At 41.6% G+C, this 27,086-nt stretch overlaps 1 protein-coding gene across 1 annotated transcript in view; it reads left to right on the top strand.

Annotated features, from left to right (window-relative positions):
- csmd2 (CUB and Sushi multiple domains 2) overlaps nt 1-27,086 on the top strand; it is a 323,103-nt gene that overhangs the window by 282,769 nt on the left and 13,248 nt on the right. The window contains 20 exon segments of the mRNA XM_081376365.1: nt 644-790; nt 4,192-4,380; nt 6,072-6,257; nt 6,511-6,705; nt 7,023-7,196; nt 7,604-7,777; nt 7,893-8,066; nt 15,498-15,686; nt 15,817-15,990; nt 18,081-18,263; nt 20,479-20,655; nt 22,189-22,368; nt 22,507-22,680; nt 22,875-23,048; nt 23,386-23,459; nt 23,555-23,666; nt 23,899-24,078; nt 24,961-25,026; nt 25,186-25,347; nt 26,389-26,501. Coding sequence (XP_081232491.1) covers nt 644-790; nt 4,192-4,380; nt 6,072-6,257; nt 6,511-6,705; nt 7,023-7,196; nt 7,604-7,777; nt 7,893-8,066; nt 15,498-15,686; nt 15,817-15,990; nt 18,081-18,263; nt 20,479-20,655; nt 22,189-22,368; nt 22,507-22,680; nt 22,875-23,048; nt 23,386-23,459; nt 23,555-23,666; nt 23,899-24,078; nt 24,961-25,026; nt 25,186-25,347; nt 26,389-26,501 — 3,197 coding nt within the window.

Here is a 27,086-nt window from a genome sequence, read left to right as displayed (position 1 = left end):
TATGTACTCAAACCTTTAGGAAATCAGAGCCAATGTGCATAAAATTCATGGAAGACGTTTCTTAAAGGGGTCCTATTATGCTTTTTTTTACATTTTGACCTCTTTCTTTAGTGTGTGATATTGCTGTTTGAGCATTTAATCGATCTGCAAAGTTACAAAGCACAAAGTCACTCCAAAGGGAGTTATTCTCTATATCAGTACGCACAGTCTTGAGTTTTCTTCCTAGAACGCACACATCACAATATTCCTCATTTAAATGATTCCTATCCAAAGCATATGCAAAAAAAGGGTCGAGGCCTGGATAAGTTGCAATAATAGTTTGTTGAAACTGGCGGTTATGGTAAGGGCCGTGACATTTCTGAAACAAGCTAGAAGCAGTTAACCAATCACATCACACTGATTTTTGGAAGGAGGGACGTCATAGAGACAAAAACTAAACAGAACATTACTGACAGACTGGGAAGAAGAGGTGCTGCAACAATGTAAAATATGTGACAAATAATTTAAGTATGTAAGCCTATACCCAAAAACTTTTAGAATCATTGCTTTTAAGATTCAGAATGCCAAACACATATCTGGTCTGAGATGTAATAGTTTTGGACCAGATACATTTTATAACCTTATGCTTTGCTTTATCCTGCAGGTCCATCAAGACAGAGTCCACTGCTCATTACTCTGAGTGGGAACTATTCATCTCCACTCAGTATTACTAGCTCTTCTAGCAAGGTTTACCTTCACTGGTCCTTCGACCACACCTCCAGCCACAAGGGCTTTCGAATTCGCTACTCAGGTGAGCATTTCAACACATTGTCTAAATCACCAAAACACAAATTGTATTTGGAATTCACCAAGTCAGAGTTTACATAAATCAATTTGTTCAATCCTTTTTTTAAAAAGCAAATTTTTTTATATTAATAGATTCATAGCTTTGTTTATTTATTTTTTATTACTTTAGTTCTTCATAGTGCTCAGTGTATTTTTCATAAGCTATGAGTTTACAGTTTAATTTTAAACAATACCATGAAATAATACTATTGCATCTTCACTATCTGCGTTCAAAAACAAACATACAGTGTAACTAGAAGTTTGATTCATGAGCAAATGACTCTTATGAGCTGATTCTTTTGAATGAATGGGTTAGAACTCACGAACTCCTGAACTTACTCGTCGTTTTGGCTTCCAAATGACAATCTAACAAATAAAATATGGCTTCCTGACTGCCTGAATGTTTATGACAACTTACTGTTAAAGATACGCATTCACAAAACGACCAATTATGACTCCCCGCTGCAAAAACAGAATTACGTATGAAATACTGCCACAAGCTATCAAGAGCTGATTGCTCAGTTTCATGAGCAATGGCATAATTCTAAATGAGTTATTACCCTATAAATATTTAAAAAGTTTCCGTATGCTCCTAATCATTAGCGTTTCAGAAGAATGACTAATCACCCCTTTGTCTGGCTCATCAGGGTCCCTTCTCTCGGCATCAGCTTGTTTGGCTTTTTCAGCTCCCTCCTCGCATGATGGATTTTTGATATAGGGCTCTGTGACAGTCTGGGTTAACAGCAGCAGCACACCTAGGTTTTCCTCCTCAATATGGTTTCCCTTCTGTAGCGATACCTTGGTGGGACAAAAACAGATGGTGGGACAGACTCAAAGCTTTGTTCGGTTTTCTTTCTCAGTCCATCTTTTATCTCCACAGGCTGTTACTTCATCAACTGGAGCAGCTCCTTACACTTTGTTTCTCTTTTCATTTTTCTTTTTAATTCTTGACCTTTTCTTCCCACCATCACAATGTGTGAGGTCTGTCGAATGACTCAAGAAGCAGTGCAGGTTAAAGGTTGAAAATTGATGGCTTTATCCATGAAAGGTTGTTTACATTGTGACTTTCTTAAATGCAAAGCTGAGGCTCTCGACTAGGTAACGCAGACTTCATAAACTAATTGAGCGGGAAGGCTGAATTTCCACTAAGCCTTCTCTTACAGCCAGACTGTTTACTGCCAGACTCTGTGGCCAACAATCAGAGGGCAGCACCTGCTGTATTACATGAGAGTTATGAGGCACAAAACAAAACCGGTCCGCAGCATTCTGAGCCATTTAAACCATTAGTGGAGGTTTTATTCAAAGTTTTACTACAGGAATGTGATGTGTAAACTTCTAGATTTGTCCATTACCTATAATCTTCACTGTCAGTGCTAATGGATGAGAGGCTGGAAACATTTTATGTGTCAGTGGTTTGATCATTAGAAAGATTTGTGCCTTGTAAAACTTGAGAGTTGCCCTTGCATTACTGTTATCTTTATTTATTTATTTATTTTTCTTTGTCCTACAGTGAGTTAGCTTTCACTTTTAACATTTTCTGTGAAGAGCTAAAGTCCTATTAAAAGTTTCTCTCCTGTGTTGATGTATTGTTATTTATTAGTTAATTATGAACCATGATTTGATACATCAGTATATTTGGTCTATTTTCTCAGAACAGAAAGAAATTACTTTTATACTTTTATTCTGCGAGGACGTATTAATTGATTAAAAGTGACAATAAAGACATTTCCGTAACAAATCAGCAAATCAGCATATTAGAGTGATTTCTGAAGGATCATGTGACACTGAACAGACTGAAGTAATGATGCTGAAAATTCACCTTTGCAAGCACAAGATTGCATTACACTGTAAATATGTTCAAATAGAAAACAGTTCAATTGCAATAATATTTCACAACATTAGTGTTTTACTACAGGATATTCTTGATCAAATAAATGCAGTCTTGGTGAGCATAAGAGACTACTTTAAAAAATCATTAACATCTACCAACCCCAAACTTTAGAACAGTAATGTAGATCTTCTGCAAGTGATATTTGGCAGCTTTTGGGAATACACTAGCATATAGATGACCTTAAATCACAGCATGCTGTAAAAACCCATTCATTTTTATGGATTGTTAACATAGGACACATTCTTACTTTCTACCTTCTGTACCATGAACATGTTTTACATGGGTATCTTTGACTTTTGCATACTATAGTCTAATGCCATCAGCGCGATGTATTTAATATGCCTTTAATGTAGCTATAGTTAACAGCTGTTCAGCTTTGAAAAACACGTCTTGAGACCCCTCGGTTCTATTCCATTTTATTGCCGTTTATTGCCATCTAGCTGTTTTCAATGCCAGAATGTGTCCTGTGTGAGCGGTCCCTTACTCTCCTAAAGGAAATTATCATTGCTAGGCATTGTGTTGGACTGAAATTAGCATTGTTGTAATGGAATTTAAATGGAAGTTCGGTAAGAGCTTGTTCATCTAATCCTGTCATTGGCAACACAAGGGCATATACATAAGCGGCTGCTTACACTGCAGAAAATTATTTTCTTAATCAGTACTTTTGTCTCATCCTTTATAATGTGTGTCTTGAATATATCTTGAAATAATTTCCTGTGCAATTTGGCTTCTCAAGTTAACTTTTCTTTTTTAAGGGCAACAAAAATACATGCAGCCTGCCTCACTCCCATGACATCTTTTCCCGGAAACCTCTAGTAATCTTACACTAATTAACTTACATTAATTAAATAGTCCGAAGGGGTAACTTCCTCAAGCCCCTGTATTAGGGCCAGCAAGCCAAATCTGTTTACCTGTATTACTGAAGGATTATATGGACATGTGAACTCGTGAAACAGATAGGACTTTAATGTGGTCATAGCGATTAATAATGCGACAAATTGCATTCCTGCCCCATTTCCTTTTAATTTCCTCCATACCTCCTTTAATATTATGCTGGTATCATTACCGTCATTCTTTTTCTTGTTTAGTCTGCAACGAGAACATTCCTACTAAGATCTGATCTCGGGTCTTCGTGCCACAGGATAGAGCATAGCCTGGATAGCATATGCCAAACAGCATAACTTTGTATTATAACTCTGGTAGTATTTGGAATTACCGTTTAGGCGAACAAAGTGTACACAAAACGATTTTTTTATTGTTTCAAATCCATCATTTATGACCTTCCACAAGTACCTACAATTCAATGCCATGCATCTTTTTTAATCAGTCCTCTGCTCTCGGCTGCATTAATATCTGCTATTTCCAGTAAACAGGATGAGGAATCGAAAAGCAATAAAATACGCACTGGAGCAGGAGGTTTCACAGATGGATGCGTTTTTGACTTCTGGCTGTGTTTAAATCTGTATGTTCTACAGCGGCGTACTGCAGTACTCCGGATCCTCCCGTAAACGGCTCGGTACACAGCCTGACGGGCACGAAGCTAGGCAGTACCTTACGCTTCAGCTGCGACCGGGGCTTCAACCTGATTGGCCAGACCACTGCCACCTGCACCCGCACCCCACAGGGAATCCACCAATGGAACGCTCCAGTGCCGCTTTGCCAAGGTGAGTCTGAGAATCTTGTCCAAGACACCTTGGACAAAGTCTGGAGGCGATTATCCACCTCTCCTCCCTCCTCACTGAACTAACTCTCTGCGAAAGACCAGCGCATCCGTGGATAATTCTGTATTCCATCAATGTTTAGGGCTTGGCTGCATCTGTCAAATTGCTCATCACAATAAATGGGTTAGCCAGGAGCCATAGCTGCGAGACTATTGCTAATGTGCTGTCCGAGGGGAGAGTCTCTTCAGAAAGAAGCAGTTATCATCCACTAAAGCAGGGGCCTCCACGGGGTCCACTGTTTTGCAGTCTCAGAAGTGTTGCGTTTTATCACCACTTCCTGACTAACAAAGGCCTCACATGTGAGCGGGGTGGATTTCTATTTGACAGGGACGGTGTGAGATGCCTTAGGCCGAGAGCCAGAGCACTCCCTCTGCTCTATTGAACACTGAAAGGTCTTTTTCATATTGGGAGGTGGGAGTTTACTCAGGATTTATTGAAAGTTGACTAGCATGGATATTAAATCCATTATGTATCAGTCCTTTGAAAGAAGAGGCATTATAATGACTTTCAAGACTAGAGATGACAATAGAGGATAGTATAGTTACTGAGCTGGGCTTGTCATCAAAAGTTTGAAGGTTCACACAAACAAGCCAATCATGAACTATCACTATTGTGGCATTGAGAAAGACCCTTCATCCCAGGTTGATCCTGGGCGAATGTTCCTGTAAATGTAAATTACATTGGATAGAAGTGCTAGATAAATGACATATTAAGATCTATGACCATTCAAACTTAAATCAGTAATGTGGTGCCAAAAAGTACATTGGGTGATATAATGCCAAACCAAGTGTCATCTGCAAAAACATGATACTACTATTTTATTTAGTTACACTTTATTTTAAGGTGGCATAGTTACATGTTACTACATGTATTTACTATAGTAATAACAGTAAATTATGCATAATTACAAGTAACTAACCCTAAACCAAACCCTAACCATAACTCTATAGTAAGTACATGCAGTTAAGTAAGTACAATGTAACTACGTCACCTTAATATATAAGTATAGCCCTTTATTTGTTTTGTTTTGTTTTGTTTTGTTTTGTTTTGTGTTTTTTTTTCTGTTTGCTTAGAGTTTGTATTTATGTTTATTTTTGAAGAAATGATAGTCTGTTTGAAAAATTGTTTGCATTATTTGATAAAATGCAAAACCAAGCATCATCTGCAAACAGAGTTACTATTTTTACTATATTTGTTTTTATATATATATATATATATATATATATATATATATATATATATATATTAAAAATGTCATTTGGTTCAATGTTTTACCATCTATGACATTGACATTCCTATATTTAAGTGTGGCTGAAGTGTGGGACTGCAGAGATTGCTCATGACTCTCTGATGGCTGTTTAGGTTGCGGGAGTTCTCTCTGTTTTCTTTAGCCCATGTCCAGATGTAATCCACATCTTAGATTATGCCTGTTGATTTCTAGCTACTCTTGTTTACCTTCCCAGAACCGCTGCAAGCTTGTGTTTGCAGAGTCGCAATGCTGCTTTTGGAGTGTTCGCTGAGTGTGTTTACACTGAGTATTCTCTGAAGTATGACAGCAAAAAGAAATAGCCAGTGTTCTTGGGGTTTTGTGAGTCCATTTTGAGTTAAGATTTCAATCTTTCTCTCCTTCACAGTTGTTTCCTGTGGGATGCCCATTGCTCCAGTGAACGGTACTGTCATTGGACAGCACTTCACTCTCGGCTCTAGAGTCACATTCTCTTGTAATCCTGGTTTCCGATTGGCCAACGCTCAGCCAGTGTCAACTCTTTGCCAAGAGTCTGGGAGGTGGAGCACAATGGAGACCCGCCCTCGCTGCGTCCGTGAGTTCATGAGTGGAACCATCAGTTTAAAATCGGTTCATGTTCTTATTTACGTAAAAGACAGATAAAAAGATAAAATGTGTATTACCTTTAAACTATTTGAAATTCATGAAAATATTTCAATAGAGAAATAGAGTTGAATCTAAAAATCTTGGTTGACATTCAATGCTGACTTAAAAATTTTGTTTAAACATGGAAATAAATGATTTTGATCGATTGCAAATTTTGATTAAGATGAACTTTGGTCCTTCAGCTGTGACCTGCCCTGACATCGGCCACTCCGCGGTGGATCATGGGAGGTGGAGGCTTATTTACGGCATGCAGAATAAATATGAGGCCCTGATGATGCTGACCTGTGACCCTGGATACTTCTATAAGGGTCAAAGGGTCATCCGCTGCCTAGCTAACGGCACCTGGGATTACCCTGAGCCGAGACCATCGTGTGAAAGTGAGTGCCATATCAAGACATGCTTTGAGTATTTTCAAATTATGATTTTTTTTAGGATAAGTGGTTTGTGGAATGGATGAATTTTTAGAAATTAAATTATATATATATATATATATATATTATTTATTTATTTTATTTTTTTTCAAGATTTGATTGAAAACCCCATTTAATTTGCAAAAGTCAATCTACATACCAAGTAAATCTGAAAAGGGGCAATTTCAGTACTTTAAAATGAATGTCCTGTATTAAAAATTCCAATGTGTCTTGTATTCAGAATTCCAAAAAAATGTAATTACTCTTCATCTGAATGTACCTAGTCATTTCCTGTGGTGACCTTGGAACCCCTCCGAATGGGAATAAGATAGGAACATTAACCGTGTACGGAGCGACTGCCATCTTTTCCTGTAACACTGGTTATACTCTGGTGGGCTCCAGAGTGAGAGAGTGCATGTCCAATGGCCTGTGGAGTGGAGCTGAGGTCCAGTGTCTGGGTTAGTGTTTTCACTTCCCTTATGGGTAAATTAGATTTGTTAATCAGTAAATAGAGAAAATGAAGCCATATGTGCTCTAGGTGAACGTGTTCTAGGTGAACACCAAGTACAACATGTTCCTGGATCAACATCTTTTGTTGATCCTTAAACAACAATCCAATCAACCAATTAGATTTTAGGGATAAGTTCACAGTTTATGTCAAGTTTAGGCTTAGAAACCAGGGTTAAGTGCTTCTACATCAGTGTTATTCACCTATCATTTCCCTCTGATTTTAGGGATAAGTTATGTGTAGGGATAGGAATGCTGTTCCAGGATCAATAAAATATGTTGATCCAGGAACATGTCTTACTTGTCAAAATCACAGCACGTGCTTTTTATGAGCATTTGCAATGTTTTTCTTCAACAGCTGGACACTGTGGCTCACCAGAGCCTATTGTGAACGGCCAGATCATCGGTGAGAACTACAACTACAGAGGCAGTGTTGTTTACCAGTGTAATCCTGGATTCCGACTCATCGGCGTGTCAGTTCGCATCTGTGAACAGGACCACCGCTGGTCCGGAAAGACTCCCGTCTGTGTCCGTAAGTGTTGCTTAAGTAACAACTATCTGATTTGAGGTCTTTTGGCAGTTTTATGCCTCAAAGGAATGAAATAATCATTTTAATGGCATTAATATGTTGCTCTGATGTTCTGTAGCTATCACCTGTGGACATCCAGGCACCCCTGCTAATGGTGTGACTCAGGGAACGCAGTTTAACCTGAATGACATTGTGCGTTTCGCCTGCAACCCTGGTTATGTTCTACAGGGTGCGATCAATTCTCACTGTCAGTCCAACGGCCAGTGGAGCAACGCTCTGCCCAGATGTAAAAGTAAGTCCTGTGACTTTCTCAGCAGCACTCCATTGTGTGTGTGTGTGTGTGTGTGTGTGTGTGTGTGTGTGTGTGTGTGTGTGTGTGTGTGTGTGTGTGTGTGTGTGTGTGTGTGTCATTTGCAGAGGGAGTGTGAATGGTGCTGTGTCACTTTAAAATAACTTGACTGCTCTATTTAACTCAGTTCTATAACTCAGCATGGTGTATAACAAGAGGACATCATCTTATATATCTTAACTGAACAATTACAGAAGTTAAACTTCTATGGATAGCAGCATTTAAAGGATTTCAAATAAGGAAAGTAAGGGTTTACATTAAAAGACTCAGCATTAAGGCTTGGACACATTAGTTAATTTTTGCGTCAAATCTTGCTTCCATTGTTCATTGTCGATAGTGTAGCAATGTATGAACCAAGCCGCTTTCTATTGGTCAACACGGCAAATCCGCTTTACTAACTTGAATCCATTGCGAAATCTCCTTGAGGAAATTATTCGCTCTCACATGACTGGATTTTACTGCAAAGATTCACCAAACAACAATAAATGTGACCACTCCGTACCTCTTACTGACTCAAAAACTATTGCCATAGCTCCAGGCAATGACAATATGTAAATCTATGTGTGTAATTAGAAAAGTTTATTTATTGATATATATACAGAACCAGTCAAAAGTTTGGAAACATAACTATTTTTATGTCACGGGAAGTCAAAAGGTGAGACGAGGATTCAAGTGCAAAAAGGAATTTTAATGAATAAACAACAAAACAGACCAAAAACCAAAACTCCCTCGTGGGGGAAAAACAAGACAGGCAAATACTCAACAAGACAGGCAAATACTCAAAACATAACACGGGGGGAAACAGAGACAACGATCCACCCAGACTGCAAACAAGAGGGAACTAATAAAGGGAAACTAATCAGGGGGAACAGGTGGGAGAACTCAAACAATAATCAGATAACAAGTAGGGCGGGGCTAACAATGACACAAGCACAAGGCACAACATAACAAACACCCAAGTGCAGAACAAGACAAGACAGACATGTGACATAACCCCCTCCTAAAGGAGTGGCTTCCAGACACTCCACTAGAACGGGGGGGACAGACCAGGGCGGGACGGAGGGACAGGCCAGGGCGGGACGGGAGGGACAGAACAGGGCAGGACTGGAGGAACCGACCAGGGCGGGACGGGAGGAACAGACCAGGGCGGGACGGACAGAACAGGGCGGGACGGAAGACACAAACAGTCCATCAGGCGGCCAGGGCGGAGATTTCCCCTCGGGTGGCCAGTGCGGAGACTTTCCCTCGGGCGGCCAGGGTGGAGAAGACCCCTCGGGCGGCCACGGTGGTGAAGAGCCCTCGGGCGGCCACGGCGGTGAAGACCCCTCGGGCGGCCAGGACGGTGAAGACCCCTCGGGCGGCCACGGTGGTGAAGACCCCTCGGGCGGCCAGGGCGGTGAAGACCCCTCGGGCGGCCACGGCGGTGGAGACCCCTCGGGCGACCAGGGCGCAGGAACTGGAACAAACACCACCGGCTCAGGCACTGGGGCTGGCACCACCGGCTCAGGCCCTGGAACTGGCACCACCGGCTCAGGCACTGGAATAGGCACCACCGGCTCAGACACTGGAATAGGCCCCACCGACTCAGGAACAGACACTGGAACAGACACTGGAACAGACACTGGAACAGACACTGGAACAGACACTGAAACAGACACTGGAACAGACACTGGAACAAACACTGAAACAAACACTGGTACAAACACTGGAACAGACACTGGAACAGACACTGGAACAGACACTGGAACAGACACTGGCCCCGGCTCAGGGACCGACACGGGCTCCGGCTCGGGGACCGACACGGGCTCCGGTTCAGGGACCGACACGGGCTCCGGCTCAGGGACAGACACGGGCTCCGGCTCAGGGACAGACACGGGCTCCGGCTCAGGGACAGACACGGGCTCCGGCTCAGGGACAGACACGGGCTCCGGCTCAGGGACAGACACTGGCTCTGGCTCAGGAACAGACACGGGCTCCGACTCAGGGACTGACACGGGCTCCGGGACATACACTGGCTCTGGCTCAGGAACAGACACTGGCTCCGACTCAGGAACAGGAACAGACATCACCGGCTCAGGAACAGACACCACCGGCTCAGGAACAGACACCACCGGCTCAAGTGTGTGTGTAGCCCACACACACCACATGGCTGTGGCCATAATGGCCAGTGTCGCGGTCACTGAGGGCTCAGGCTCAGGAACAGACACGGGCTCCGACTCAGGGACAGACACGGGCTCCGGGACATACACTGGCTCTGGCTCAGGAACAGACACTGGCTCCGACTCAGGAACAGGAACAGACATCACCGGCTCAGGAACAGACACCACCGGCTCAGGAACAGACACCACCGGCTCAAGTGTGTGTGTAGCCCACACACACCACATGGCTGTGGCCATAATGGCCAGTGTCGCGGTCACTGAGGGCTCAGGCTCAGGAACAGACACGGGCTCCGACTCAGGGACAGACACGGGCTCCGGGACATACACTGGCTCTGGCTCAGGAACAGACACTGGCTCCGACTCAGGAACAGGAACAGACATCACCGGCTCAGGAACAGACACCACCGGCTCAGACACAGGCTCGACGGCGGCCATCTTGTCCGAAGACCCAGTCTTGGTAGTGACCTTCTTGTCCGAAGACACAGGCTCGACAGGCGTAACGTGAACAGGTTCAGTGGTGGCCATCTTGTCCGAAGACATAGGCTTGGCAGACGTGACGGGAACACTCTCGGCGGCGGCCATCTTGTCCGAAGACACAGGCTCGACAGGCGCAACGTGAACAGGTTCAGCGGTGGCCATCTTGTCCGAAGACACAGGCTCAGCAGATGTGACGGGAACACCCTCGGCGGCGGCCATCCTGTCCGAAGACACCGGCTCGGCAGACTTGACATGAATAGTCTCTGACTGGGCAGACGTGACTGGAACAGTCTCTGACTGGGCAGACGTGACGTGAACAGTCTCTGACTGGGCAGACGTGACGTGAACAGTCTCTGGCTGGGCAGACGTGACGTGAACAGTCTCTGGCTGGGCAGACGTGACGTGAACAGTCTCTGGCTGGGCAGACGTGACGTGAACAGTCTCTGGCTCCTCCGCAACGGAATCCTCCGGGACATTGAGGAGGCCGGAGGTCTTCCTCCTCCTCCGCCGTCTTCGATGGTGAGGTGCGGGTTCAGGTCTGGACGGAGTTAATGGTGGATGGAACTCTGGGCTGGGCAGCAGCGATGCGTTCTCTGGGCTGAGCAGCGGCTGGGCAGACGTGACGTGAACAGTCTCTGGCTCCTCCGCAACGGAATCCTCCGGGACATTGAGGAGGCCGGAGGTCTTCCTCCTCCTCCGCCGTCTTCGATGGTGAGGTGCGGGTTCAGGTCTGGACGGAGTTAATGGTGGATGGAACTCTGGGCTGGGCAGCAGCGATGCGTTCTCTGGGCTGAGCAGCGGCGATGCATTCTCTGGGCTGGGCAGCGGCGATGCATTCTCTGGGCTGGGCAGCGGCGATGCATTCTCTGGGCTGGGCAGCGGCGATGCATTCTCTGGGCTGGGCAGCGGCGATGCATTCTCTGGGCTGGGCAGCGGCGATGCATTCTCTGGGCTGGGCAGCGGCGATGCATTCTCTGGGCTGGGCAGCGGCGATGCATTCTCTGGGCTGGGCAGCGGCGATGCATTCTCTGGGCTGGGCAGCGGCGATGCATTCTCTGGGCTGGGCAGCGGCGATGCATTCTCTGGGCTGGGCAGCGGCGATGCATTCTCTGGGCTGGGCAGCGGCGATGCATTCTCTGGGCTGGGCAGCGGCGATGCATTCTCTGGGCTGGGCAGCGGCGATGCATTCTCTGGGCTGGGCAGCGGCGATGCATTCTCTGGGCTGGGCAGCGGCGATGCATTCTCTGGGCTGGGCAGCGGCGATGCATTCTCTGGGCTGGGCAGCGGCGATGCATTCTCTGGGCTGGGCAGCGGCGATGCATTCTCTGGGCTGGGCAGCGGCGATGCATTCTCTGGGCTGGGCAGCGGCGATGCATTCTCTGGGCTGGGCAGCGGGGATGCATTCTCTGGGCTGGGCAGCGGGGATGCAGGCGGGTCCGATGTATCCCACCGAGCACGATGGTGGAGATACATAGCGAAACCCGGGAAGTCTAAAATTTCCAACCCCTTCATCTCCCACTGAGGCAAGGGAACATCCAAACAAAGATTAAATACCTCTTTGAGGACTATATCCCCAAGCCCGAGTCCCTCTGCAGCCGAGCTGAATTTCCGGGCGAAATCCTTCACCCTGGTCCCCTGCTGTCGGAGGGAGACCAACCCGTTAAGTTTCAGGATTCGCTCCAGGTGAGGGCAGGAATCCTTTTGCTGAATCCTCATAGTTGGTGGATCGTTCTGTCACGGGAAGTCAAAAGGTGAGACGAGGATTCAAGTGCAAAAAGGAATTTTAATGAATAAACAACAAAACAGACCAAAAACCAAAACTCCCTCGTGGGGGAAAAACAAGACAGGCAAATACTCAACAAGACAGGCAAATACTCAAAACATAACACGGGGGGAAACAGAGACAACGATCCACCCAGACTGCAAACAAGAGGGAACTAATAAAGGGAAACTAATCAGGGGGAACAGGTGGGAGAACTCAAACAATAATCAGATAACAAGTAGGGCGGGGCTAACAATGACACAAGCACAAGGCACAACATAACAAACACCCAAGTGCAGAACAAGACAAGACAGACATGTGACATTTTAATGTTTTTGAAAGAAGTCTCTTATGCTCATCAAGCCTGCAGTTAAAAAAAAAAAAAACAGTAATATTATGAAATATTATTACAATTTAAAATAATGGTTCTCTTTTTTAATATATTTTAAAATGTAATTTATTTTTGTGATGCAAAGCTTGATTTTCATCAGTAAGTACTCCAGTCTTTGGTGTCTTATGATCCTTCAGAAATCATTCTAATATGATGATTTGATACTCAGTTATTATCGATGATGGAAACAGTTGTGCTGTTTATTATATTTTTTTGGAATACTTTTTTCAGGATTAATTGATTAGTAAAACGTTAACAGCATTTATTCATAAAAACAGCATTTATTCAAAATAAAAACATTTCTAACAATATAAATCATTACCATCACCTTTTATCAATTTAACGCATCCTTGTTGAATTAAAGTACTAATTTCTTAAAAAAAAATAGTTATTGTTCCCAAACTTTTGAACGGTAGTGTATATTGTTACAAAAGATTTCTATTCTAAATAAATACAGTTCTTTTTAACTTTTTATTCATCAAATAATCCTGAAAAAAGTATCTCAGGTTATAAAAAAATATTAAGCAGCACAACTGTTTCCAACATTGATTATAAATCAGCATATTAGAATGATTTCTGAAGGATCATAAGACACCAAAGACTGGAGTACTTGCTGATGAAAATTCAGCTTTGCATCACAAAAATAAATTACATTTTAAAGTATATTAAAAAAGAGAACCATTATTTTAAATTGTAATAATATTTCATAATATTACTGTTTTTTTGTTTGTTTGTTTTTTTAACTGCAGGCTTGATGAGCATAAGAGACTTCTTTCAAAAACATTAAAAATAGTAACGTTTCCAAACTTTTGACTGGTACTGTATATATATATATATATATATATATATATATATATATATATATATATATACAGTATATATGATTTATATATAATCTGATCTGATTTACCTTGAATCTTTGAAGTTGCAGTAATCATCCCCTCAATCCTTCCCTCTCTTTAGATTCTAAATGTGTGTTTACTCTGACTGAGGAAGTTGAAGTGGTCTGATCATATCAGCCACGGTCTCCTCTCCATCATGGTTTGTCATTAGCACAGAGCGTGGGAAGACGTCCGTTTAATGGCACAAAAGGAGCCGGTAAAAAATGCTATGAGCTCCGAGCTGCATCAATAATTTAGTAGGCCTCTGCACAGCCCTGCTAATCAGCACCAATTTGTGTCGGAGCGAGCCACTTCTATCTCCAAAATGGCCTTCTAAACCACACAGATAAGTTGAATAGACTTAGATCTGCAGATAATTGAACCACCTCTCCTCAAAAATTGCCACTGGGAAGCGGGAGCATCAATTTGAATCAGATTGAAAAAAGCAGATTGTTTTCCTTTGTTCTTTTCTTTTTATTGATTTCATTTGTGTATTTATTTCTAACAGCTAATAGCATTTTAGTTAAAAATCAAGCTAGTATTTTTAAGTTATAAATGGTGGCTTCATAGAAATGGCTTTGGCAGGCTCTGTTAAGAGCTATTAAAGGACATTAGCATGCATTACTACTCTGGAAAGTCTAATTCTGTTGACAAGCTGTCCCTAACAGAGAGGTTTTAAGGGAATGTTGCTGGCCTCAAATGGCAGAAGGGACACTCTTTGGAGTCAAATAATGAAGCCTGTCCTCTTCATTTGGCTTCACTGTTTCACCATAATTGCACATAAAATGCCACCAGAAGTGTGTTCAACTTAATTCGTTAGAATCAGTTTAACATAATAGCCCATATTCTTGCCTTGGCTTGCTCAATTGCACTTTCACTGTTAGGTACTTTTTGTTTTCTTCCAGTGTGTGAATGAATACAAATTACTGCTGATTTCTTCTTTAGGTTCTCCATCATGCCCTTTTGTCCTTCTGTGTTCTCGTTCTCTGCCTCCTTTTGGCTTATCCTTTTGGCGACTTTTGTTTTACACGAATCACTAAAGGAATTGCACAAATCAATTAATGGCACAAACATGGGGGGTGGGGGGGTGGTATGTATATACATTCATACACTCTATATCTCCTGTACAGTAAGTCCCTTAAATATTACCAAGATAGTACCACCAAGATGGAAATGTACCGTATGGTATTTTAAATGAAATTGCAATTAATCATGGGATTAAGATTAAGATTGTGATAAAGGCACAATGTGTCATGAAGTACATAACCAGTCTGTAAGATGTTTTAAAAATGTTTTGAAACATTGTGCTCATTCAATTTAAAATAAAACAATATTTTTTAAAAGTTATTTTAGTCTCGCGATGGCTAAGCTGAATTTTCAGCATCATTTCTCCATAATCCTTCAGAAATCATTCTGAAATTCTGATTTGGTGCTTAAGAAACATTTTGTATTATTATCATAACTGTTATGAAAAAATATATGAAATAGAATTTTGTTGGTAACATTATAAATGTCTTTGTCACTTTTGATCAATTGAATGCATCCTTGCTGAATAAAAGTATTAATTTATAAAAAAAAAAAAAAGTTTACTGACCCCAGTCTTTCAAATGGCAGTGTATTTCTCAACAGTATTCATCATATTTCTATTTTTTTCTTTATTTTTTTCTTTATTATTTCTTTCCCGCTTTCTCTCGCCCACTCTAGTTGTGAACTGCACTGATCCGGGACATGTGGAAAATGGTGTCAGACAGGTCCTGCCCAGCGGGCCTCATCGTTACAGTTTCCAGACCGCAGTTTCTTACAACTGTAACCCTGGATACTACCTGCTGGGCACCAGCACTCTGAGCTGTCAGGGAGATGGTACATGGGACCGCTCCCTACCCAAGTGCCTCTGTGAGTCATCTTAGTCTGATAAACCATCACTCAGATAATTCCATAACCTGCTTTACTCTGATGTGTTTATACATGTGATCTGACATAGTGCACTCTGGGTAAGGTTTGTCTGTTTTCCTGTGTGCCGCAGTGATTCTGTGTGATCGTCCCAGCATGCCTCCGTATGCACAGATCTCGGGGGACAGACGCACTGTGGGCTCTGTTATCCGCTTCAGCTGCATCGGCCAGCGCACCATTGTGGGCAATACCACCCGCATGTGCCAGCTGGATAGCCAATGGAGCGGCTCCCTGCCACATTGCTCTGGTACTCTAAATCTTTTCTCTATTCAACATGCATTATTTATCCACACAATTACAATTTTGCTTAATGGTTTACATGCTCCTTGTATCATCTATGTTTTTAGCATATTTTTCATTTTTTTTTATTTAGTACCTTATTATATTAATATTATTTTAGAAATATATTTAACTATAATATTTTTGTATTTACACGAGTCTACCTACTATTATTTCAAAACATTTTGAGGCCCTATTTTGAGCAGTGAAACTGATAAAAAATCCTTCAGGTAATGCAAGTTCTTTGGTTTCCCAGCATGCTCTGCACATTTGAGCTCTTCTTCGCAGTGACAATATGATGTTGAGATCCAGCTTTACCACTCATGAAAGCAAGCACTTACACGCAACTATCACAAAGCTTACAAACAGTTACTGATGTTCAAACATGCAGTGATATAAGAAGGCTATGAAAACTTTTGAACAGGATAATTTGTGTAAATTGAGTTAAATATTTTTTTCTTATGGAGTATATGCAAATATGTTATGCTGTGTCTTCAGGGCAGTACTAAACCAAAGTACTAATAAAACAGTTTTTTCCTTATATTTAACTCTCTTATGTTTTTGTAAAACTGAAACAGACGCACAGATTCTCTCACAAGGGAATATACACTTGAAAAGAAGGGAATATTTTTACAAAGTTTATAAATTTAAATGTATATATAGTTTGCCATTTTTCACATTTGAGATGACACCATCTCTGAGGTCTTGTAAGCGTGTGAGATCATGAATCAATGGCTTCAGGATTACAGCTCAGATCAGTGGGCGGTAATACAATATTGCCATCTATACAGCGTCCGGAAGGGCGACGAGTGTGTGTTTACCCCCCACCCACCATAAACTGCTTTAATCTTCTCATATTGGGATTGGCGATTCACACTCCCACATGCCTGCCAGGTAATGAGCTGCCCTGCTCCACTATAAACACATCGGACCATTGCAACCCTCAGATATGTCAGAAGAGCTTCATCCCTGGCTGTAAAACCACTGACAGGTTTATGTCACAATTCATAACATTCACATTTCTCAAAAGATTGCAGTTTCTTTCTGTCAGCTGTCAAAAAGTGCATTTTTTAAAGTGCACATCTAGTGGTTAGTAACTGCCCTGTCAGTGTGAGTTTCTTAAAACGATATGCGGTAAATAAATAGTAGTAATTCTTTAATATTTACTTTGCCCTTCACCAGAACACTCACTATTCATATTGAATTAGTGATTGTTTGTTGAGCATTACCAGAGGATATATGGGGAATAGAAAGATCATTTGTAAATGCATCAGAGGATCAAAATAAGAGGATTTACTAAAGAACATCATGGAGTGCACACGTCGGCATTATGACCGGGGAAATTAAGGGAAATTTTCTGTCCCTGGTGCTTTCTTATCCAAAGTAAATTATCACCTAAACCAAGCCACTGTGATGCCTCTTTTTCATCTCCTATGCCAGGTCTACCGCTGAGAGTTGTTCAATAAATATGAATGAAATTACTCATCATCTTGTGTAAATCTCAGTTAACCTCTTTAAATAAAAACCTAATGTAATAGAGAGGAAGTCTGAATGTCCTGCGGGGTATCTAGATTGTAGGTTTCCATGCATTCTCTGTCAAAGGATCTATATTGGACTAGTTTGAGGGTATTTTTTATTGTACATGGACATTAAACCAAGAGTTTAAACTCATGGTACTTCAGGTGTATAGACAACTCTATTGATTTAAATAGGAGTGATTTAGTTTGAGTTGTGTCCATTGGTTATGCAAGCTATGTCCAAAATCACTCACTCATCCCTGTATTGTCCATTGAGCACAATATATATATATATATATTACAGTTTTGTTTTTCTTTTGATTTTTTTATTTCATTTTTCAAAACATTAATATAAATGTGCAATTTTTAAGGCCAAACCAAAATGACAAAAAGCCAAAATTGATGTTGCAGGCTCGATGTAGGGATATACCTATTGTTAACACTGCCATATGAGACTATATCACAGGTTTGAGACACCGGCTGTACACATAAAAAATAAGAGTTCAAGTGCTCATTAGTTTTCATATGTGTGTTGTTTCAGGGGATTCTGCCGGTTTGTGTGGAGACCCTGGCATTCCAGTGCACGGGATCCGTCTGGGAGAGGAGTTCTCCGTAGGTAGCGTTGTACGATTCAGCTGTGAGCCCGGCTACATTCTGAAGGGGTCCTCTGAACGGACCTGCCTGGCTAACGGGAGCTGGGTGGGCATCCAGCCTGAATGCCATGGTAAGAAAAATGAAACCTGGGTTTTTGCAGAAGAATGTGGATGAAAATGCATGATTAATTGCTTCTGCCTCCGGAAGATTCTGCTTTACCCAGAATTGTAGCCTATGCAAATTTCTCAGACAGCGAGTTATTTGATTCTTCACACAAATTCCCTTGTGTTTTAACTTTGTGCAAAACAGGATAGGGAGATGGAGACAGACAGACAGACTGAGATAGAAAGTGGTTGATGAGAAGTTATTTTCATCTAGATTGTTCCCGTCTGTTCTCTGCTGTAGCTTTAAAGTGGCTCAGTACACCCGGGGTGTACACATGTTACACTTCCACATGTACCGTGTTTTCTTTTTCCCAACATGCTGAGCACTATCCAGTCAGGTTGCCCAGACAACTGTGCCGACCCTGCTGGTCCCCTGGACACTGTGCTGCTGTGTCCGCACTCTCTCCTTCTCTCTTAAATAGCATTATTATTCTGCTCGTGTTGGTTTGTGTAAAGTGCCTGCGGAGTCAGGCTGACATCCCAAAGAAAGGCATGTCAGAGAAGCAAAAAACCCAGGTTAATTACCCATGTGGAGATGCCTGCCATTTTTCTTACTCCACTTTTTTAACACCAGCCATTTGTTTCATCTCACATCTTGTTAACAGTCGCCCCTAAACATTTGCGATATTTTTAGTTTTGCATCTCTTACAAAGCACACTGTCATCTGAATCCATTCCTACCTTCCAAAAGCCTGCGGGTTGTGCGTTTGAAATGTGTGTGTGTCTAAGTTTGTGTTTCTCTGTTGATTTGACCCTTGGGCTATTGTTATCCATGCCAGTTCAGCAAACTGTGGTGGCTTAAAAGGTAGATTCTCAGAAAATGCAGACGTTTCAAGAGAAAATCAATAACAGCCTAAACCCCCTCTCATAAATTTACATCCTGAACACAACATAAAAAGCTTATTGTCTTGTGCAAGGGGAGATCAAGAAGACTTTTTTTATTTTTTCATTTATGTCCTCATCACAAATGTTTGATGTCTCAGCATTCACTTATATGAGGAAATTGACCATTCTTTTCAGAATAGGTATGTTTTATAATAATGTGATATAGTGGTCATCAACTACTGGGCTTTGTTTTCTTGCCGCTACAAACAAACGTCTAAAGTCTAAATATAAATGGAATCAGTACGTAAAATGCGTAATATTATAGATGAACGAGAAACAGCGATTGTTCTTTTCCATCGTGGCTATTTAACGGCAGCAAAAGGGCTAATGCCTGTCTATCTAGGCTCACAAAACCATTCAGACTCGGAGTCAGCACAGCGAGTATCACCGTATGTACACAGAGACATATCATAAATTATAGGACAGTTTCTGACAGCTAAAATGAGCTTCTCAGTCATCTTGCCTCGGTCGGACTCGGCACTGAAGAGTGAATCTTCATTTGCATAAAGTTGAACATATCTCAACTTTGTCACATCGCTGGACACGCCCCATCCAGTCGCCAACGGTCACGGTTGCTCGTGTCGCCCAAAATCACCCGTATTAAGTAGTGAATGCACCTTAATACTCTAATGACTAGTAGTTGACATGTAGTTGCAAACTTTCTTATACAAAATTTTGTCCATGTCCCTGATTCCCCAGGGTTAATGCCGACCACAATGTGTGGTAAATTTGCTGCCCAAAGCATGAAACCATTGAAATTTAGGTTTGTCCAATATACGTATTTGGTGCTGTGTTGGGTCACCCCTTGGTGTCCAATATAAAATATGTATTCTGAAGTGAAACCTTTTTAGAGCCAAAGGACACTGGGGTGTGCCATAATAACAACAGGTAATCACTAGTTTGCTGTTAGATGTTTTAAGCTTGCTATTCAGCGCTCAAGCTTTTTGTTTTCATTGGCAGGTCTCCAGTGTTCAAACCTCTTGCCCATATTGGTGGCATCCCTGGTTGTGAGTGTATGCCCACCTGCTCTTTATTGGCACACACCCATGAATAAGCTCCATCTGCCCTGTCCTGGGGCAGAGGATTGTCTAATGTATGAAATCTCCTGCAGTAAATGTGTTTATTAATTACACACTAAATTAACAAATAACTGTCCAGTTTGGGGGAGGTGCAAGTCCCGTTTAGATGCCTTGCAGTGTGCCAGCCTCCATTGAACCTGAGATTCATGTTCTACGCTGACCATGTACCCTTCTCATCTTGCATCCCATCTGATGTTATCTTGTTGTCTTTTTCACAGTGGTGTCCTGTGGCAACCCTGGAACTCCCCGCAACGCCATGATCCAATTCCATGATGGACTTGTGTTTTCCCGCTCTATCACCTACTCCTGCAGAGAAGGCTACTTCTCCAACGGCCTGCTCACCCGTCATTGTACTGTCAATGGCACCTGGACCGGGGACATGCCAGAATGCACAGGTGCCCCATCAACACCTTTTTTAAACTAGCTAAACTGGCCAATTACTACAGGCTCATTGTTTGGTGGATCTTGTAAAATTCAAGCATTTCAGTAGGAATCCACATGATTGAAAATTTTGTGTGAAGGAGAAAGATTTCCCCATGCAACTAGTTCAAGTTGGTCATGCAGATTCACCACAAGACAAATAATGCTGCTTGGTTTGAAAGTGTGTTCTGTGTGAGCTGTGCTTGACAATCAGCCTTTTTTTGCACATGAAATCTAAAAAGAAAAATTAACATGATCAATTATAAATTCAAGGTGCACATCTTATCCCTCTTCCTCAATGCCTGATTAAAAACATAGCATGTTATCTGGATCTTTGTTCTGTCTAATCAAGAGCTTTTTTAAAGCATTTAGCACTATGTTAGGCTAGTATAAGTCTAAGCTCTTAGCTTGGTAACCGAAGGCTAACTTACATATTTCGATTAGCTTTGCAGTTATCAACAGAGACTGGCTCCTAGCAAACATTTGCTAAACTAGTCTTATTGTCATTCCATGTAAGAACTTTGTCTCAATCATGCCTTTTATTTGCTTAAAAGTTTGTCGTTGTCTGTGTACATCTCCCTGAGTGACTCTATGTTCAGTATGATCAAGCACCATCTCAGCGAATCAAAGTTGTGGATTGTCAAATTGGAAAGTTTCCATGTTGGAATCCTGAATTCAAGTGGCTTTCTTTTGCAATGTTATGAGTAGTTGGAAATTCCCACTTTCCAAGTTGAATGGAATGCAGGATAAGTCAACTATGCTCATTGTGTCTTTTCATAGGGTCTTTAAGTGGCTTTAGAAAGGCATGGTTTTATTCTTGAGATTTTCTTAGGCTAAACTGCTCTGAATAGCACAGCTCTCAGTGACTGTGCTCTTGAGGAATCCAGAGGCTGGAGTTGAATTGGTTTTGTTCGCGTGGAGCTTTTCAATGCATTGTGGTTCAGGACTTAATAATGAGGGACAGTGTTCTCCATTATCCCTGCCCTGGACACAAGCTGATCTGGGACGTCTACATAGCAGCCCTGTGTTGGAGAGATAGAGACTAGCCCTGTCTCCCATCTTGGCAGCCACCCGAGTGACTTGCCATGCTCATAAAAACACAATGCTCACTGTTCAGACTCTGAGCTAATGGAGGTCACGTGCAAACATTACATCTCCAGACACATTGGTGTCTTTGGCACAGAGCAGGTGCCATTGGCCTCAGACTACAGGAAGTGACTAGAGGAAACAGCCTCCCAAAGCTGGTGCCTAAAACAGTTCATTAATTTAAAGGCACCACTTAGAGTGATAAAAAATCTTGTTGCTTCCAGTTTATGACCCTTTTAATATGAAAATGTTTTTGCCTAAATTTGTTATCTGTTTCAATGAAACGGCTAATTATAAAATGGTTCCAAATCATCCAAATTTTGGCACACACCGCACTTCAGCCATGAACTTTCTCTAATCACACCACAAATGGCTTTCAGCCTTCCTTTGACTTCTGCTTTACTCTCTCTGCCCACTTCCAGTCATTAACTGTGGAGATCCTGGAGTGCCAGCTAATGGTATCAGACTGGGCAGCGACTTCACGTACGGCCACAGTGTGAGCTTCCAGTGTTCACCGGGTTTCACTATGGATGCCGATCGTGCCTCCATGCTCATCTGCACCAAGGACCGCACATGGAACGGCACCAAGCCCGTTTGCAAAGGTTCAAGCCCACCGCTTATGAACTAAAGCTTCATGTGTACTTCAAAATCGTTCTCTGTTGACAGTTATTTTATTTATTATTTATTATTTTATTTAGTTTACTTTTTCAACATGACTGATTGTCTCTTTCCTCTCACAGCCATTGTGTGTGGGGCACCTCCCAGCATCCCGAATGGGCAGGTGGTGGGGACTGATTTCCAGTGGGGGTCCAGCATTAGTTACAACTGTAATCAGGGTTACCAGCTTTCCCTTCCCACCATCCTTACCTGCCAGGGCACGGGAAACTGGAGTGGTGAACGGCCTCAGTGTTTTCGTAAGTGTGAATTTTTCTGAAATACTGAAAATGTAGTTTGGCTTTTACCAGAAATGTTTGTCCTTTCATAAGCATTTAGATCCACATAATTATTTTTAACTGGGTGTTTCTACATTGTAGATTTAGGTTTTGTTTAATTATGCTAATACCTCATAGTACAGAGTTTTCCTCAATGAAATTATCTTTCCCTACAGCTGTATTTTGTGGAGATCCAGGGATACCAGCCCAAGGCAAGCGGGAAGACAGAGGGTTCACATACCTGTCCTCTGTTGCATTCTCATGTTACCCGCCTTTGATTCTGGTTGGCTCTGCTCGGCAATACTGCCAGTATGACGGAACCTGGAGTGGAACCCAGCCTTCTTGCATAGGTCAGAACTGATTTAGTCTTTCTTAACATTTCAAAAAAGCAGCCATTACTTCAGTGTCACGTGATCCTTCAGAAATCATTATAATATGCTAATTTGGTGCTCAAGAACATTTCTTATCAATGTTGAAAAATATTGTGTTGCTTAATATTTTTGTGGAAGCCGTGACACATTTTTGTTTTGAATGTTATATTCATCTCATATATCATATGTACCTAATCTCATAAATACCTGCATGTGTGATATCTGTACTAGATTGAGTCATATTCATATATGCTATGCACTATACAGGCACGATACTGTGAATTACTTCTGTTTTCGTTTTGTTTGTTTTTTACAGATCCCAGTCACACCAGCTGTGTAGATCCTGGCACTCCTCTCTTTGGCAACCAGAACAACTCTCAAGGCTACCAGGTACTGATCACATCAGATCAGGGCTGTTTTCAATACATCTGGAACCTTTTTTTCCTCTTGTCATTTATTGACTATTTGTGTGATTGTTTCAACAGATTGGTAGTTCAGTATTCTACAGCTGCAGAAAGGGCCATCTTCTTCTGGGTTCTATCTCACGGACCTGTTTGCCCAACCTCACCTGGAGTGGCATGCAGCCTGAGTGCATCGGTTAGCCGCAATATTGCAAAAAAATATTAGCCAGATTTTTCTGTTTCTATACTTTTTTGTTTGCATTTTTTAAAATGTATTAAAATAATAATAATAATGTAATTATCTGTAGTGATTAATAAAGTAGAGCAACCTTTCCAGATTTCAAGCGATTTTGTACAGTTGTTTTTTATTTTTGTTTTTCACAATACACTCTCCACAATGTAAGATTTTCTCTCTCCTTTTCTCTCAGCTCATCACTGTAATCAGCCGGAGCTCCCCGCTCAGGCGGATGTAGGTGCCATAGAGCTGCCATCTCTGGGTTATACGCTCATCTACACCTGTCAGCCTGGATTCTACCTGGCTGGAGGATCTGAACACCGCACCTGCAGGGCTGATGGCAGCTGGACAGGGAAACCTCCGTTGTGTGCACGTATGTACAAAATGCTTTACAAATACATGCTTGAGCCTACAAACCAAAATGTTTTTTCCTGTTTCTATTAAAAACGTGAAGAAAATGATCAATTGCTTTTGAACATGTTCGTAGCACTTGCGTGTTTTAGTGTAGCCCATCTGCTTTATTCACAGATTTAATGATTTACCGTATTCAACCACATTTTTCTTCTTCACAAATGTTGATAAATGGCCACGTGCATCTGTTTCATCTCCACAACTGGTGTGATCGCTGTGCTCAATTCATCATGTTATTGGTGAAAGTTCATATTAGTAGAGCTCTGATTAGCCCAATTGATTGCATTGATTTGGTTTTGGACAGCCCAGACTGCTTTAAAACATCCCCAGATAAACAGGGCCCATACAGGATTTACTGTGAGCGTAGAGCAGAAATATAAGATTATCAATTTGCTTTTTACTCTGCTAAAGGAAGATGGTATTAGTCTCAAGTTAATGCTGAAATGGATCGCACTCTAAGAGTTGTTGAAATATGTTTCTGAAATATTTTATAACAAAGCTATAAAAGCAAGGTTCTGGCCTTTTGCAGTGGAAGGATATTAACAGCACCTGTGGGAGACCAGAGAGAGGCAACATAGTCTGACATCTAATAAAGCTGTTTTTCCCCACTGTCTGTGTCCAGTCATCTTATAATGTCCTGCGATGTAGACTTCACTAGATATTCAGACATATTAAGTGAGATTTCAAATAATAGAAAATGTTCTGTCCGAATGGTATAGGGTACATCGTGTACATCATGACTACGTATATATATTATATAAACAAACCAAATCACATTTATTGACAGGTCCTGTCTTCTGTATTATTCCACTTCCTCTAACACCATATATGACTTATTCCATAGCTGATAACAGACCAAGTGGTAAAACTGTAGGAACCGTACAAGAGCCGCCCAACACAAAGCTACCCGGTAAGTTTCACTGTCTACCATAAATTTAAATAATCTTTCAATGGAAGGCAAGTTAATTACAAATCCACTTAAAATATTTTAGTCACTTGAATGTACAGTATAATAATTCTTGTCTCTGTTTCTTTCAATCTGTTCTTCTATTCTGTGCCTCTATCTCAGTGCCAAGTGGGGTTTTTGCTAAGAACTCTCTTTGGAGGGGTTCGTACGAATATCTAGGGAAGAAGCAGCCAGCAATGCTTAGCATAACTGCTTTTGAACCGTTCAGCAATCGGGTCAATGGCACTCTCACGGACCACAGCGGAGTACAGCTTAATCTGGCTGGTGAGTGTTTTTTATTTTAACCTCACAACACATTTCGCCAACCACTCATTTGTGATGCTTCAGCAGCCAGGTAATGACAATTTTCTGGCTTGTACTGCCCCTAGCACTGTGTTTTGTGTTCTCTTAAAAGGAAAAGTTCAGCCAAAAAAATTTTGTATACTTATTCCAAACCTTTTTTTTTTTTTCTTCCATGGATCAAAAAAAAAAAAAAACATTAAATAGGAAATTATATCATAGCGAGGACCTCTACAGACCCTCAGGACTGTGTATTACAGGGGTCATTTCCTAAAATATCAAATAATTTAACAATTTAATGAGATTCAGATTTTTTAAGTCAACATTTATGTGATCAAGTCGACGTCCATTAGTCGCTGATGATGTCATTAATGAACAAATAACCTGAACATCGAGCTGAGACACAAACGCGGGTTGCCTTGTGCACAGCTATGGAATATGACACAGCGCTGCACACAATGCTATTGCTTCTACATAACAGTTTATTTTTATCAGTTCTTTTGTCTTTGAGACGTTATATTTCTCACAGATTTCTGTTCGTTCTAAATCAGATACAGATAAAGTAGCACAGTAAAGATTACATTAATATGTATGCATTAGTTAGAGAGCGATTGCATGTTGGCAGCGTCTCTCTACTAATAGTGAAGTTGTGGGTTTTCGTTACTAAGAGTATTATGCTAGAACTTTTCAGTTTCTAAGCTATTTTATTAATAAATCACAGAGCAATGTTGACAATACATTTCTGCGCTACTGAATGTTTCTGTGAGCTACTGTCTGTATGTGTGTGCGTTACAAAACAACAGCACATTAGTTTAGGACTGCGATTAACTTTCTTTTATAGTAAGCTGTTTAAAACATGCATTCACCCAATCAATTTTGAGCATCCAGATGGTATAATCAAACATTTATTGTGGAGTGCTCTCAGAGTATGTATTTATTTGTCAAGCTTAAAGCTTAAAGTGTCGACTACTCTGTGCAACCTTTTTAACAGCTTTATTCACATACACATCCTCTCCATTCCTGCAGGTACCTATAAGAAAGAAGAGGCCCAGTTGTTGCTGCAGGTGTATCAGATCCGCGGTCCTGTGGAGATCTTCGTTAACAAGTTCAAAATTGACAACTGGGCACTTGACGGACATGTATGTAAATTCTTCTTTACGTTTCCTCTGATCTTCGCTGCAGTTGTCACAGGAAATCCCTTGTTTGCAGTACATCCATAAAATCATTATTCTGATATGTTGAAATGGAGACTCCCTGCAGTGTGAAACGTGGAAATAATAATCATCGTGATGATTATAGAGATGCTCCTCGTTGTAATGGATTATATTCAAATCGATTGTTTGCTTTGAAGATATTAAGCAACCACAGATCAAATATTTAAACCACGTAGGTGTGATTTAACTTGACCCAGCCATCCAGTTGACTTATTCTTTAGAAGACTGGTTACTGGGAAAGAGAAGCATCTTGCAATTGATTTCAACAGCTTTGCTTTTATGTTGATGCAAGTCCTTTCTACTTTACGGTATGACTTCATGCAGATGTAGTCTTCAGAAAGTCGTGGTCTCACTTTGAAAGGTGGAGGTTTCTGTACCTTTACTGCAACCTGAGAGTGCGTAAAGAGTTCTTCAATACTCACAGGCTGATGTAAGAGCTCTTGTCTAGGGCCAGACCTTGGGCTGCTTGTAACTACTGAAACCCTCAACCACACACACACACACACACCT

Source organism: Scardinius erythrophthalmus (genome assembly GCF_964197995.2).
Source record: "Scardinius erythrophthalmus genome assembly, chromosome: 10".
Lineage (NCBI taxonomy): Eukaryota > Metazoa > Chordata > Actinopteri > Cypriniformes > Leuciscidae > Scardinius > Scardinius erythrophthalmus.
The sequence above is the reverse complement of the archived record's forward strand: the minus strand, read 5'-3'. Positions and strand labels throughout refer to the sequence as shown.